Raw genomic sequence first — 14233 nt, forward strand, 5'->3', positions numbered from 1 at the left:
GTCGAGGCAGGTACTCTCAGCATTTAAAAAGCACCTGGATGAGTTCTTAAAATGCCAGAACATAGCAGGCTACCGACCAAGTGCAGGTAAATGGGATTAGTGTAGTTTGGTGTTTGTTGGTCAACAGGCCGAATGGCCTGTTTCTATGCTGTATAACTCAGCACATGGCTCCGAATTGTGTGGGATTTCCTCACAGCAAATTGGGTCAAAATGCCTCTAATCTTTACGGTACAATCCAGAGGTAGGGACGACCAGTTAAGTCATCACGCTCGTCCCTCGACTACATTAAATGCTCTCCAACTACACTGAAGTATGTTTTGAAATCGAACGCATTTGCACCCACAATCCCATTTGATAGATGAGCCTTGGCAGCTACTAAAGTGTACTAGATAGCTGGTTTTTCAGTCACTCCTATCAATGTCTTGTCCAAGCATTGAACTAATAATCAGTGTGGTCAACAAGGACTCTCCATTTTTCGATCTTAAACGTGGGTTATTGCAAATACAGACCTTTCAATGTAGCAGGGAGCACCATCTGCTGAAACGCTGACTGCCCATTGAACCAAGCTCTTTTCAGAAGAGACATTCGTTGTATGAGAAGTACCATTCCCTTTAGAACTGTCCAACTGACAGGGCTACGTTTGCTGGCTCACACTCACTTGCTGCATGTGATTGTAAGTCCAACATGTGTCAGGAATTAGTCACCTCAGTGATGCTTAGCTCTTTACTTACCCACTTTGTAGTGCACGCAGCCCTCCATATCTCCCACCGTGGTCCAGCCCTGCTTCTTCTCCACCTCTGGATCATTATGTAAAATCTTATTTCGCAGCCAGGACAAGTAATACACACGCAGTTTGTTCCGTTTACCTGAGCGGGTGGGGAATACAACATTTGAAACAGAATTCAGCAACTTTAACAACCAGATATTAGCAATTTCTCTTCATGGTAATGAAGAGCCATCATTCTTTTTCTCCCCTTGGGAGACGTAGAGGGGATTGAAGCAAGCACGTGCTGTATGGTAATGTTGGGGGTTCTTTTTCATCTTTACTTCTTTTGGGAGGTTTTATTGCCTTCATTTTTTTCAGGCGATGCGGGCATCACTGACAAAGCCATCACCAGTGCTTAACTGCCCTAGAACTGAATGGCTTACTCTGCCATTTCACTTAAGAGTCAACTGCATTGCTGTGGGCCTGGAGTCAAGGGTAGACCACATTGAGCAAGGGCAGCAGATTTCCTTTCCTAAAAAGGAAATTAGTGAACCACAGGTTTTTAACAACAATGACTTCATGGTCACCATCAGACAAAATTTTAATTCCATATTTATTAAATGAATTCCTTTGAGGGAAGGGGACTTCTTCAGACCAACTCAGAGGACCTTACTGTTCCATACCATCATGAGCTAGAGGCAGTGAATTATGCTGCTCATGCAATCAAGGTGTGGCATATCATGGGAACAGATGTTTCTGACTTTACCTGAATTGCTCATTGTGCTGCAACTGGTCCCCGGATCGGGATAACGGTGGGAAAACAGGGGCAACTGGAAAATATTCCTGTTCTCAATTCCTGCCCACTAAGCTTGGTGGAAAGGGCTGTGCAATAGGGTAAGGATAAAATAACATTCCTCAGTACTCAGATTTCACAGTTTTCTGAAGTCCTACCTCCATTTTACATAGGAAGCTTTCTCACTGCATGTTCCTGCTCTGCGTAGTGACTTCAAAATCAGTCTCTAAATGATACGCACCCGATATAGTGATGAGGAGGTTCAGTCCTTCCAAAACGTCCATCTGCTGGAAGCGTCGGCGACTGATGAGGCTGTAGACTTTGCCCTGCCCACTACGATCAAGCAGCATCAGCCCATTCTCTGTGCCCACCAGCAGATTCACACCTTCAGCAAACACAGATTGTACAATGAACAAGGCACAGAACAACCAGAAGAACAACAAAGCTTTGTTAACACAGTACTGACTGGTCACAAATCTGAGGAAATAGGGGCAGAGAAAGTGAACAAAAAGTGGGAGGTGACTAAGAATGTGAGTGCAAAGTGAGGAAGAAAAGAAAGTGTACACCAAACTGAGGAGGACTGAAAAAAAATTATTAAAAAGCTAATTGCACATCCCCAAGCATTTTACAACTATGGTTGTGTTGTATGCAATTCATCCATGTACAGCAAGGTTCCACATACACCAAATGAAAAAGATAGACTATTTTTAGTGATTGGCCAAAACACAAGCAGAAATGAGTGCCCTTCTACCAATAGTCCAGCAAGTCACAACCACACAACAGGCAGTCAGGGTGTCAGTTCATTGTTCATCTGAAAAAAGTACCTCTAACAGTGCAGCACCTCCTCTGGAGTCCACTGAAAGTATCAGCTTAAAGATGCATTCCCGTCTGTACTAAAAGCTCAAAACTGGCAGCCATCATTCCCAGCTCTGCAGTCCAATGCAATGCATGATGGGAGGTGATAGCCAAGTGATATTATCGCTGGACTGTTAATCCAGGGACCCGGATAACATTCTGGGGACCTGGGTTTAAATCCCACCACAGCAGATGGTGGAATTTGAATTCAATAAATACCTGGAATTTATTTTCCTGACAATGTCGGGAAGAACCCATCTGGTTCATTAATATCCTCTAGGGAAGGAAGTTGCCATCCTTACCTGGTCTGGCCTACATGTGTGACTCCAGACCCACAGCAATGTGGTTGACTCTTAACTGCCCTCTGGGCAATAAATGCTGGCCCAGCCAGCGATGGCCTCAACCTATGAACAAACAAAAAAAAAGTGCATTTCTCCACTATGGAAGGGCCCAAAAGTTCTAGCCTGAGAGTGTACTAAACCAGGTTACGGAATAAAAGTCCTATGATCTAGTGTCAGGTCAGATTTGGAATCTCAAAATACCAGATTACAAGAACACTGCAAGCTGCAGCAGCACAAGGTCAAAATGCCTGTTTTCTTGTGGAGAAGGTCTCAGTGACATAGAACATAGATCATAGAAATGTACAGCACAGGCCCTTCAGCCCACAATGTTGTGCTGAACATGACAGCAAATTAAACTAATCCCTCCTGCCTGCTCTTGGTCTATTCCCCTCCATTCCTTGCATATTCATGCACTTATCCAAAAGTCCCTTAAATACCCCTATCATATCTGCTTTCACCACCACCCCGGCAGAGCATTCTGTGTAAAAAAAACTTACCTCTCACATCTCTTTTGAACTATCCCTCTCTCACCTTAAACACATGCCCCATAGTATTAAACATTTCATCTCTGGGGGAGAAAAAGATTCTGACCGTCAACCCTATCTAGGCATCTCATAATTTTATAGACTTTTATCACTTCTCCCTTCGGCCTCCACCGCTCCAGAGAAAACAACTTGAGTTTTTCTAGCCTTTCCGTATAGCTCATACTCTCTTTTTCCAGGCAGCATCCTGGTAAACCTCTTCTGTACCTTCCCTGGAAGAAGAACTGATGATGTGCAGAAGGTTTTGGCAAACTCTCTGATGATAGCACTAATACAATGCACAGAATTGAAACCATCACTGTAACCTGTCTTAGAGATATAAATTAGACCAAAAAAAAAGTGGATAGTGGGTCTCAGTTAAGGACAGCTCACCATTTTAAGCTGGTGCAACTTTTATTCCAAGATCAAAGCATCATTTTAAAACAAAGTGTCACAAGGTATTTACAGCTTGCAAATGTCAGTAAGCCCATTGAAAAAGTCACCAAAACCCTACAGTGTTGTATTATCCACCAGAGCTGTGTTTTAAAGATTTGAGGAATTTTCACAACCACAAAGCCACCTGGAAATCTGCTACATGTTTATACGTGGCTGTGAGCAGGTTTTAACAACTTGATGGTACTGGCTGTAATGAACTTCTTGCTTGTTCATTTGTGCAGGTAATAAATCTTTTCAGCACTGTTTCTAGTTTAATAACATCCTTTCTATACTAGGATGACCAGTACTGCATGCAGTACTCCAAAATTGGCCTTAACATCCTGTACAGCTGCAACAAGACGTCCCAACTCCTATATTTAATGCTCTGACTGATGAAGGCAAGATTGCCAAAAGCTTTCTGATCACCCTGTCTACCTGTGGCTCCACTTTCAAGGAGCTATGAACCTGTACCCCTAGATCTCAACATTCCCCAGGGCCCTACCATTGATTATGTAAGTCCTGCCCTGATTTGCCGTTCCAAATGCAAAAAACCTTGCATTTACCTAAATTAAACTCCAACAGCCATTCCTCAGCCCATTGGTCCAGTTGATCAAGATCTTACTATTCCCAGATAATTTTCTTCACCTGTCCACTGTACCAAAAATCTTGGTGTCATCCACAAACTTACTTACAAACTTACTAAATTCTATGGACCAAGCCTATCCTTTTCCATAGCTATTTTAAAACTAATGGAATTATAGTCACTGGTTCCAATGTGCTCCCCGTCTAACACTTCCTTCACTTGCCCTGCCTTATTTCCCCAAGAAGAGGTCAAGTTTTGCCCCTTCTCTAGTAGAGCTCTTTACATACTGCATGACAAATTCTTCCTGGACACACTTAACAATATTCACTCCGTCTGAGCCCTTAACACTATGGCAGTCCCAGTCGATGTTAGGAAAGTTAAAATCACCTACTATTACCACCCTATTATTCTTACAGCTATCTGCAATCTCCTTACATATCCGTTCCTCAATCGCCTGCTGACTACTGGGGGGCCTATAGTACAATGCTATCGAAGTGATCTCCCACTTTTTTATTTCTCAGTTCTACCCATATATTCTCCCTAATTAAAAACTCAACTCTCTCTCCTCGCTTGCCTCCCTTTCTATCCTTCCTATAGTATCTGCACCCCAGAACACTGAGCTGCCAGTCCTGTCCCTCACTCAGTTTCTCTAATAGCTGTAATATCCAGTCCCACGTACCCATCCATGCCCCAAATTCACTTGCGTTATGTGTCAGGCCTCTAGCATTGAAATAAACACAGTTTAACCCAGACTTCCCTTGCTTCTTGCCATGCTCTTGCCTCCCCGTCTAATACTAGGATTACCAACATTGCCTTTACTGTTTAGTTCAGGGGCAACTTTCCAGATTTACTTTGTCTGCTCGCTCAATGATCTTCCATCAGATCACCCTTCTGTAAACCTTTGAGGCCAAAAACTCACATTTTGTCCATCCATCCAGTTATTGGAGACCTCAGATACAAAGGATCAGGATCACAGCCCTTTCTGCACTGTCGCACACGAATGTCCTTAAATGTCACACGCAATTTGATTATTGGCATTTTTGGCTCAACTGGTCTGCTATCTATACACTGAGTTTTATTTCCAATTTTTGACCATGTTTTGGGCAGATTCTTTGTACTGCCCATCCCTCAATTTGTGAAAAGGTGTCTGCCTGCAAAATATTGACTTGTCTTTTAGAAGCCAAATGCTTCTGACATGTTGCGTCCTTCAGATTTTATCTAATACAATTTGTTTCCATTTCCAGGACTTCTGCCCTCCCACAAAACGATAAGCAGTCAGCGTGACTTGAACAAGATGGAAATGGATATGAACGGTCTAGCATGGATCAAGGAGGTGTGAAGCACCAAGGCTGTAACAGCGGATAGTGCCAGCTATTGAATAGTTTTCAACCTGTTTCTCCTCCAGTATTAGGCTCAATTCCCATGCTTCCATTACACCAACAGCAGCACTGGTCAAGAGGTTCAACTCACTTCAGTTAATTTCACAAGAGGGACTCAGACTAATAGAAAAGCGACATTAATCATCTGAGCAAAATGTACCAAGCAATTAAAAAGCTCCCAAGTGTATAAAGCAACTTGCAGAACATGGCTATACCAGTACAGTAAGGCTTGGTGATATAATAAGACCAGGAGATGCGGCCCTCTTACTGCACAGTGGTGGTGTCCCTATCCCTGGACCAAGCAGCTTGTGCTCAAGTCCCACTACTCCAGCGGTGTGTAATAACATCTCTGAACAGTTTGATTAGAAGAACAGGCTAAATAAAAATAAGACTATTAGATATAGGAGAATTAGGCCATTCAGCCCATTCAGTTTTCTTCACCATTCAATCATGGCTGATTGGGGCAGAAGAAACATTCTCCTGTGTTCTCGCCATAATCCTTGATCTCCTTACCAATCAAATATATCTCTCTGTCTTAAAATATATTCAATGACTTAGCTTTCACAGCTCTCCACAGCAATGAGTTCCACAGTCACCACTCTCCCGCTGAAGAAATCCCTCCTCGTCTTGGTTCTAAACAGTCGTGCTTTCACTCTAAGGCTGCACCCACAGGTCCATGTTTCTCCTACTAATGGAAACATATTCTCCCCCTCCACTTTGTCCAGACTTTTCCATATCCTGTAAATTCCAATCAGATCACCTCATCCTTCTAAACTCCATTAAGCATGGTCTAAGTAGGGACAGTCAACATGGCTTTATGCAGAGCAGATCATGTCTTACGAACTTGATTGAATTTTTCGAGGAGGTGACAAAGGTGATCATGAGGGTAGAGCAGTGGATGTTGCCTACATAGATTTTAGTAAGGCAAAGTCTCTAATAGCAGGCTCAACCAGAAGATTAAGATGCACAGGATCCATGGAGACTTGGCCGTGTGGATTCAGAATTGGCCTGCCCATAGAAGGCGGATGTGGTGGAAGGGTGCTTTTCAGGATGGAGGTCGTGACTAGTGGCATTCTGCAGGGATCCACACTGGGACCTCTGCTTATATATATGACTTGGAGGAAAACATAGATAGGTGGTTTAGTTAGGTTTGCAGATGAAGCAAAGATTGGCAGAGTTGTGGATAGTGTAAAAGGTTATCAAAGGATACAGCAGGATATAGATCAGTTACAGGTACGGGCGGAGAAATAGCAGATGGAGTAACTGAGAGGTGCTGCACTTTGAGACATAAAATGCTAAGGAAAAGTATACAGTAAATGGCAGGACTCTGAATGGCATTGACTTACAGAGGGATCTTGGGGTTCAAGTCCATAGCTCCCTGAAAGTGGCCAGACAAGTAGATAGGGTGGTAAAGATGATGTACAGCATGCTTGCCTTTATTGGTCATACTGCAGTTTTATAAGACTTTGGTTGGTCACACCTAGAGTATTGCATTCAATTTTGATTGCAACATTACAGGAAGGATGTGGAGGCTTCGAATAGGGTGCTGAAGAGGTTTACCCGGATGCTGCCTGGATTAGACGGTATGAGCTACAAGGAGAGGCTAGTAAAACCCAGCTTTCTCTGGAGCGGCGGAGGCTGGGGGGAACTTGATAGAGGTCTATAAAATTATGAGATGCATAGAGAGGGTTGACAGTCAGAATCTTCTTCCCCAGAGTTGTTGAAATGTCTAATACTAGGGGGAATGTATTTACAATGAAAAGGGGAAAAGTTCAAAGGAGATGTGAGGAGCAAGTTTTTTTTTTAAACACAGAGAATGGTAGGAGTCTGGAATGCACTGCCAGGGTGGTGGTGGAGGCACATACAATAGGGGTGTTTGAAGGACTTTTAGATAAGCACATAGATGTGCAAGGAATGGAGGAATATGGACCAAGGTCAGACAGAAGGAATTAGTTTAATTTGGCATCATGTTTGGCACAACATTGTGGGTCCTGTGCTGTAATTTTCTATGTTTTACAGATCCATAGTCTTCAACTGCTCCTCGTGTGACAAATCCTCCATCCCAGGGTTCATTCCTGTAAACCTCCTCTGAACCCCCTCCATTGCTAACACATATTTCCTTAGATTTGGGCTGCAAAACTGCTCACAATATTCTAAATGTGGTCTGACCAGTGCCTTATACAGATTTAGCAGTGCATCTCTGATCTTGTTTTCTGGCTCTCTTGAAATGAATACCAACACTGCATTTGCCTTCCTGGCTACTGTACTGAACCTGCACAATAACCTTAAGAGAATCTTGAACTAGGACTCCCAAAACCCTTTGCGCTTTAGATTTCCGAAACCTTTCCCTGTTTAGAAAATAATCTATCCCTCTATTCTTGCGTCCAAAATGTATAACCTCATACTTTGCCGCATCGGGTTCCATCTGCCACATCTTTGCCTACTCTCCTAATACGTCCAAGTGCTTCTGCAGCCTCCCCGCTTCTTGAACACTACCTGTCCCTCCACCTACCTGCAACATTATCTGTAAAAATACAATGTCAAATTCAATTTAAGGACACCAATCCCTTGCAATGGGGCTGACAGATTTCTTTTTAAAAGAGTGCTGCGAGCACATAAAGGCAGGATGGGAAATGCGTCTTACTTCTAAGAAAGGTGTATAAATTCTGGGCTGAGCCTACCAGAGGTTTTGGGTGCTCTATCATTTAAAGCTGGGATAGGCAATTTATTGAATGGTGGCTCAAGTTGGAGGGGCTGTATAGCCTCCTCCTGTTCCCATGCATAGAGCTCCAGAAAGCCATTAATAAAAGCTGGGTATAATGCAGTGAGTGATCATTTTAGCATGCAGGTTGCATGTGGGCACGTTGAGGGAGATTAATCCCTGCCATACAATGAATACTTGCTTTGAAATTAAAAGGGAAAACTATACAACCAGCTCTACCGTGATTTGGACTTGCCGCATCACCAATTGCTATTAACTTTAATTTGGGACAGGGGACTGGACGAGAACTGGATTGGAGGAGACAGCGAGCTACACCATATGTTAGAAATATGCCAATTGTATCTGCAACTCAAACTGCTGGACTGATCTCACAGGTAACAGGAGCTGTGATGCTAGTAGTTGGCTGTGAGCATAAACAAATTTAATATTGTTGAACAACTGAGTTGAGATCTGGGAGTCAGGAGAAAGTAGATGTGAAAGTGTGACTGACCCGAATCACAGCAAGACCTGCCAAAGGTTCACACTACAATGTCAAGAACACTTCAGAAGGCAACTCAGTCTTTCAAAGACTAAATATGAAAGGAATTAAACCACTCTCTTTATTACCAGCTGTAAAGTCAGCAGCTCTATTGACCCCCATGTGTAACACTCTCTGCTAGGTTTTGAATTGCACCAGTTGGCACAAAAAGTGAGGTATTTCTGGATAAAAGGCAACCATTCAGCAAACCTTAGTCCATCACCCATTTGGACTTGCTGATTGGTGAGATGTTGGGTTTGTCAGGAGGTGGTTAAACATGGGGAAGGAGGGTGTGGGAGAGAAGCTCCCAAACAGTATAAACAGTAGAATGAACTGTTCTTGTGTGCTAAAGATTGGATGAAAACCCTCTCAAATCCCTCTGATGCAGAATTTTGTTGTTCCTTAACCAGTTCCAAAGTTTTCAGCTCCACTGTTATATTTGGAGGGACATTTGTACGCTGTCCACCATGTATAAACAGGGATCTTTGTGCTATTAAATTGACTTTCTTTCATTGAACCAGTGTCTCCTTGCTAAAGAAATTTTCTGGAGTGAACTCTTACACAATATTTGCAGCATTATATTTGTGTGCCTTGTCCATTATGTTGGAAGTCAATAAATCCACGTGAAACAATGGAAGCAAGCAATTTTCACAAAACATGAGGCCAATGCATTCAAGTGGAAACCAGCACAACATCAAACATTAAGCAATATTACAGTTACTGACCCCACAAAGCAGCACAAAGTATTTCAGAATTAAAACGTTTCTTGTATTTGCGTATTTCGGGTGTATCACTGTGCGGTCGTGTGTTGGCCGGATTGACATTCACCACCGAGCACTTCCTGTCCTCATACTTCAGTTGGTTTAATCCACCTCCATCACTGATACTTAAACCTAAAAGCGGAAGAGAGAGTCAATCATCATGCTTAATTGGAGAATCAACAAACCTAATCAAAACCCCCGTGCATCATTTGGCATTCTGGCTTGCACTGACCATTGTCCAGACAGATCCTTGAGGACTCAAGTGTCAATTGCATTTTTAGCTACTCACAGCAAGAGAGGCTGAAGAAACCAGATTGCTGAGGTGGGGACTGGTTGCACACTATCATTTCCTGACAGAGGGACAGTTAGGATCAGGAACCCTCAGTGTTAAGAACCAATGGAGGAGGTGGTTCTACAGATTGAAAGCATCCTTGGATAAATCTGCAGGTAAGGTTATTGACATGCAACACTTTTGAGAGATTCTTGAAGCCCAAGGCAATCGAATTCTTTGATTTGTGAACCCTATTACTTGCAATAAAGGTAAAAATTCCTATAGCCTACCCACTTGAAAGAAATGACTGATATTATCTTGACCACCACTGTATGAAGTAATTTTTCTAACTATAATATTCCATAGCTCTAAGCTATGACCAGCCGGTTAGAGATCAGGTTTCCAACTAAATCTGGTATGAATTAGATTGCAAACGACCACAACATGCACTGGCTCAACATTAGACAAAGCTAGATCACAAGAATCTGAATTATTTCAAGAATCACATCAGAAGCTCTCTGGCTCATAAACCCATCAAAACTCTGATAAGTTCCAATTAATATACAGAAAGTGCTGGACTCTAAAGGTGAAGTACAATTAATTGCAGTGTCCCTTTCAAGTAATGCATTGCAGATTTTGATTCCTGTAATTTGACATTCATATTGTAAAATAATCCGTTAAGCATGTGGAATTTAATGGTCAGTTTTGACCAATGTGAGTATGAGAGTCAGCAAGAGGGGTAGGAGGGTAGGAGTAAGTGAGCAAGGAGATGGCAGCATCGCCACAGACGGCAGCATCTTGCAATTATTAGTAATTGATTACTTTGAAAGTCCCAATCATGATTAGGAGCTGCCTCGTGAGTTTGCAAATGGGCCATGAGATACAACTTGTGTTGGCTCATGACAGAAAGCACATGTGCGCCACCTGCTGGTGCTGCTCTCGATAAACATGATCCAGGTTCTTTTTGAAGCCTAACACAAGACAGCCATTGGATTATCACTTGATGGCCGAGTCTTTGGAAGTGGTGCATCAACAACAGGCCTGGTAAGCAAGGAATCTGTGGGCAAGACAGGGACTAAGCCAACTACACAATTTCCTGATCCATCCCACGTGTGCCCTGACAGTGGTTTCAGACCTAGAAGGTGCCAGATATGAATGGAGGAGTTGATTGGCAAAACAAAATATTCTTTTTCTCTTCCTGTTCTGATACTGGCAGGAGTTGATGAATTGCGCAGACAAAGTCTTTATTCAAAAACACAATGTTAAGAAAAAGACTCTAACTATATTCTAAATCAATCCTGATCAATGACAGAAGTCAGGAAATCATTAGCAACCCCCATCCATAACACGGCAATTCCAGCAACACCTTGCTCTTTAAATTTTCACCACGATTTTCCAGGCTCTCTGGGGCCTCACAACTAAGCATTGTGGCATCTGCCAGGCCAACACTTCCCACCCCTGCTCCAACCACCGAGAATTCTGCGCTCCTCCAATTTGAGCTTTCAGCACAATCTTCCATAAAATTCCTTTGTCCAAATGCTGACCATGCTTTCAGATAGCTAAACCATCAGAAGGTCCAGAATTTCCTCCCCACAAAAACTCCTCTTACTTTCTCCTTCCTCTTATTTCTCCAAGTCTACCCGTCCCCAATTACTTGAGGTGATTTGGGTGCAAAGTTTCCTTTGACAGTCCTCCTTTGGGACACCTCAGGGAGCTTCACCATGCTAAAGGTGCTGAATTTTAAAATAGGGATGAAAGTTTTCAAAATGCAGATACTATCATGTAGTAAATGCATAAATGGCAACATGAGCCCAACAGTTCAGCTTTCTTCCAGCAAGGCAAAGAGCAAATTAAGTCCAGTCAGGATAGATCTCCATACTCACCACCAATTTGTATCGTATCCCCACCAGCATCCATCTGGTACATTCCAAGATCAACAAAGGTGGTAAATGATGACTTCCCAGGCGATTTTACGAGGCCCCTTGACTGAAACTGTAATGACAAGGTGCATACTGTTGGACAACACTTGCTGTGGCAATATATAAATCACAGGGTAATATACAATACAGATGGAGGCCATTCTGCCCAGCCCACCTGCCTCTTCTCCGAAAAGAACTGCCAGTGAGTCCTACTCACCTGCTCTTTCCTTAAATTCAAGAAAATGCAAGATTGTTGGAAAATATTTGCATTTGAAAATTGCCACTATAACTACATTATCAATGGAAGTTTAAAACATGGTTCTAAAACATACAAAATCAAAAATTTGCTCATTAAGCATTAGCCTGCTGTCAAAGATTATTCAGCACAATTGTTCAACTTGAGCTAAGGGGTTTAAATGATTAATTCCTGCTCCTTTGATGAGGATTTTTAGCACTAGAACAGGCACGAACTATCCTGAGTAAGATGACTATTCAAAATTGTACCACTCCCTCAAACTGTCTCTCAAACCTGCGCTCTAAATGCATCTCTTGCTTTTTGAGTACACAAAGTTCAACTGAAATCCCATCTTTAGTGCAGTAATGTTGGAAGTGGCAGCAGCTGTCCAACCTTTCCCAAAATAGCAAGCTGCAATTTATTTCCCAAGCTGTGCACAAAGATTGTAGGGTAAAGATCAGGCCTAAAGTTATGACCTCAGGGTAAAATTTCTCATCTGGTCAGTGGTTTAGATCTGGAGACCGAACACGCTTATCACCTTAACTGGAGGGTTCTCAATCCCAGAATGTTTCAGAGATCAAACTACTTCCTGAACAAGACAGGTGTGGTTTATACACAACATGGTGCAGTGAAGGAAGATGATCCAGAAAGGGTGTCGCTGCATAAATCTTGGACAAAGTCAGAAATCACACGACACCACGTTATAGTCCAACAGGTTTATTTGAAAACACAAGCTTTTGGAGCCTCAGTTCTTTTTCAGGTGTTGCTGACTTTGTCCACCCCAGTCCAACACCAGCATCTCCACATCGTAAATGTAGGACAACACTGTATGGCAGACTATTACAGGCAGTAAGTCCAGATGAGGGCGTGTGACCATTTAATACTTTTCCACATATGTTAGTGCCGGTGCACTAGAGCTTCAGTATTGTGTGCAGTTCTGGAACCACATCATAGGAGGGATCTGAGGGTGCAGAGGAGATTTATCAGGGTGTAGTCTAGGCTGGAGAGTTTTAGTTATGAAGAGACATTAGATAGACCTTCTTTTCCTTTGAACAGAGAAGACTAAGGGAGGACATGATTGAGATGTATAAAATTGTGAGGGTCATAGATAGGGTAGACAGGCAGGAACTTTTCCCTCTTGGTGGAGGGCTCATTGACCAGATGGCATAGATTTAAGGTAAAGGCAAGAGGTTTAGAGGAGATGAGAGGACAGTTCTCTCACCCAAAGGGTGGTAGGAATCTGGAACTCACTGTCCATAGGGGTGGTAGAAGCAGAAACCCTCATAGCATTTAAGTAGTATTTAGAAGTGCAGTTGTGATACCAAGGCATAAAAGGCTATAGGCCAAGAGCTTGAAAATTCGATTAGAATAGGTAGGTGGTTGCTTCTGACTGACGCAGGCTCGATGGGTTGAAAGGCCTTTTTCTGTGCTGTAGACTTCTCTGACCCCATGACAGTGCTTCTACAGTGTCTGATTGAGAGAACTTTCAAATTAATCCCATTCCCAAAGTCTGACAAATGCTTTCACCTGAAGCATTTGTCCGAATCTTGTGTATACCACTACTGAATCTGCCTCCATCACCCTTCACCTCTCGACAAGCTACAAATAGGTTTGGATACGGTCATAATTTTACAATAACACAGTGGGAGCTACAGTCAAATCACAGCATTGCTTACCTCTGATATCCCATCGTCCTGCTGAGAGGTAGGTCCCTTGGGATCAGTTGGGGAATGGCTCTGCCGCACTAAATCAGGCAGGTTAACATGACTTGTGAAACCGTTGCTGTCTGGATGATGGACTCCTCGTTCCTCCTCAGGCGTCTGTTGACAGAGACAAAGTTTCACATCTCTCGTACCTTCAAAGCTGCTTGCAACCTTTCTTTAAGCCTCTGGCACCGGTGTGATTTGAGCAAACAGCCAATTTTTGAACAAAATTTTGTATGAAACGCATATGTGCTTATCCCACTAATTAAAATAATTAACTGTGGCAGAGACAGTGCAACGTCAGCAATTACTTCAGGTGACCAGAGGCAAACATATTGTGTAAACAGTAAACAGTAAACAGACTGAGGATCACAAGTCAGACCTTGCCATGCAGTTGATTCTCATCTGTCCGCTAAAATGGCTGAATTAGCCACACTGTCTCAGCACAATTGGGAATGGGCAATAAATGCTGGCTTTGCCAGTGGCACTCAC

General features: G+C 42.8%; 1 protein-coding gene across 1 annotated transcript in view; it reads right to left on the minus strand.

The window, feature by feature from the left end:
• The window catches only part of LOC109930066 (misshapen-like kinase 1), a 119772-nt gene that overhangs the window by 15486 nt on the left and 90053 nt on the right, over window positions 1-14233 (minus strand). Inside the window, exons 15-19 of the mRNA XM_048620061.1 lie at window positions 13715-13858; window positions 11768-11876; window positions 9578-9745; window positions 1741-1884; window positions 732-866 (exon numbers count right to left, since the gene is read on the minus strand). Of these exons, the coding sequence (XP_048476018.1) occupies window positions 732-866; window positions 1741-1884; window positions 9578-9745; window positions 11768-11876; window positions 13715-13858 (700 nt within the window). The remainder of the gene's footprint in view (window positions 1-731; window positions 867-1740; window positions 1885-9577; window positions 9746-11767; window positions 11877-13714; window positions 13859-14233) is intronic.

Source organism: Rhincodon typus, chromosome 45 (genome assembly GCF_021869965.1).
Source record: "Rhincodon typus isolate 14 chromosome 45, sRhiTyp1.1, whole genome shotgun sequence".
NCBI classification, from domain to species: domain Eukaryota; kingdom Metazoa; phylum Chordata; class Chondrichthyes; order Orectolobiformes; family Rhincodontidae; genus Rhincodon; species Rhincodon typus.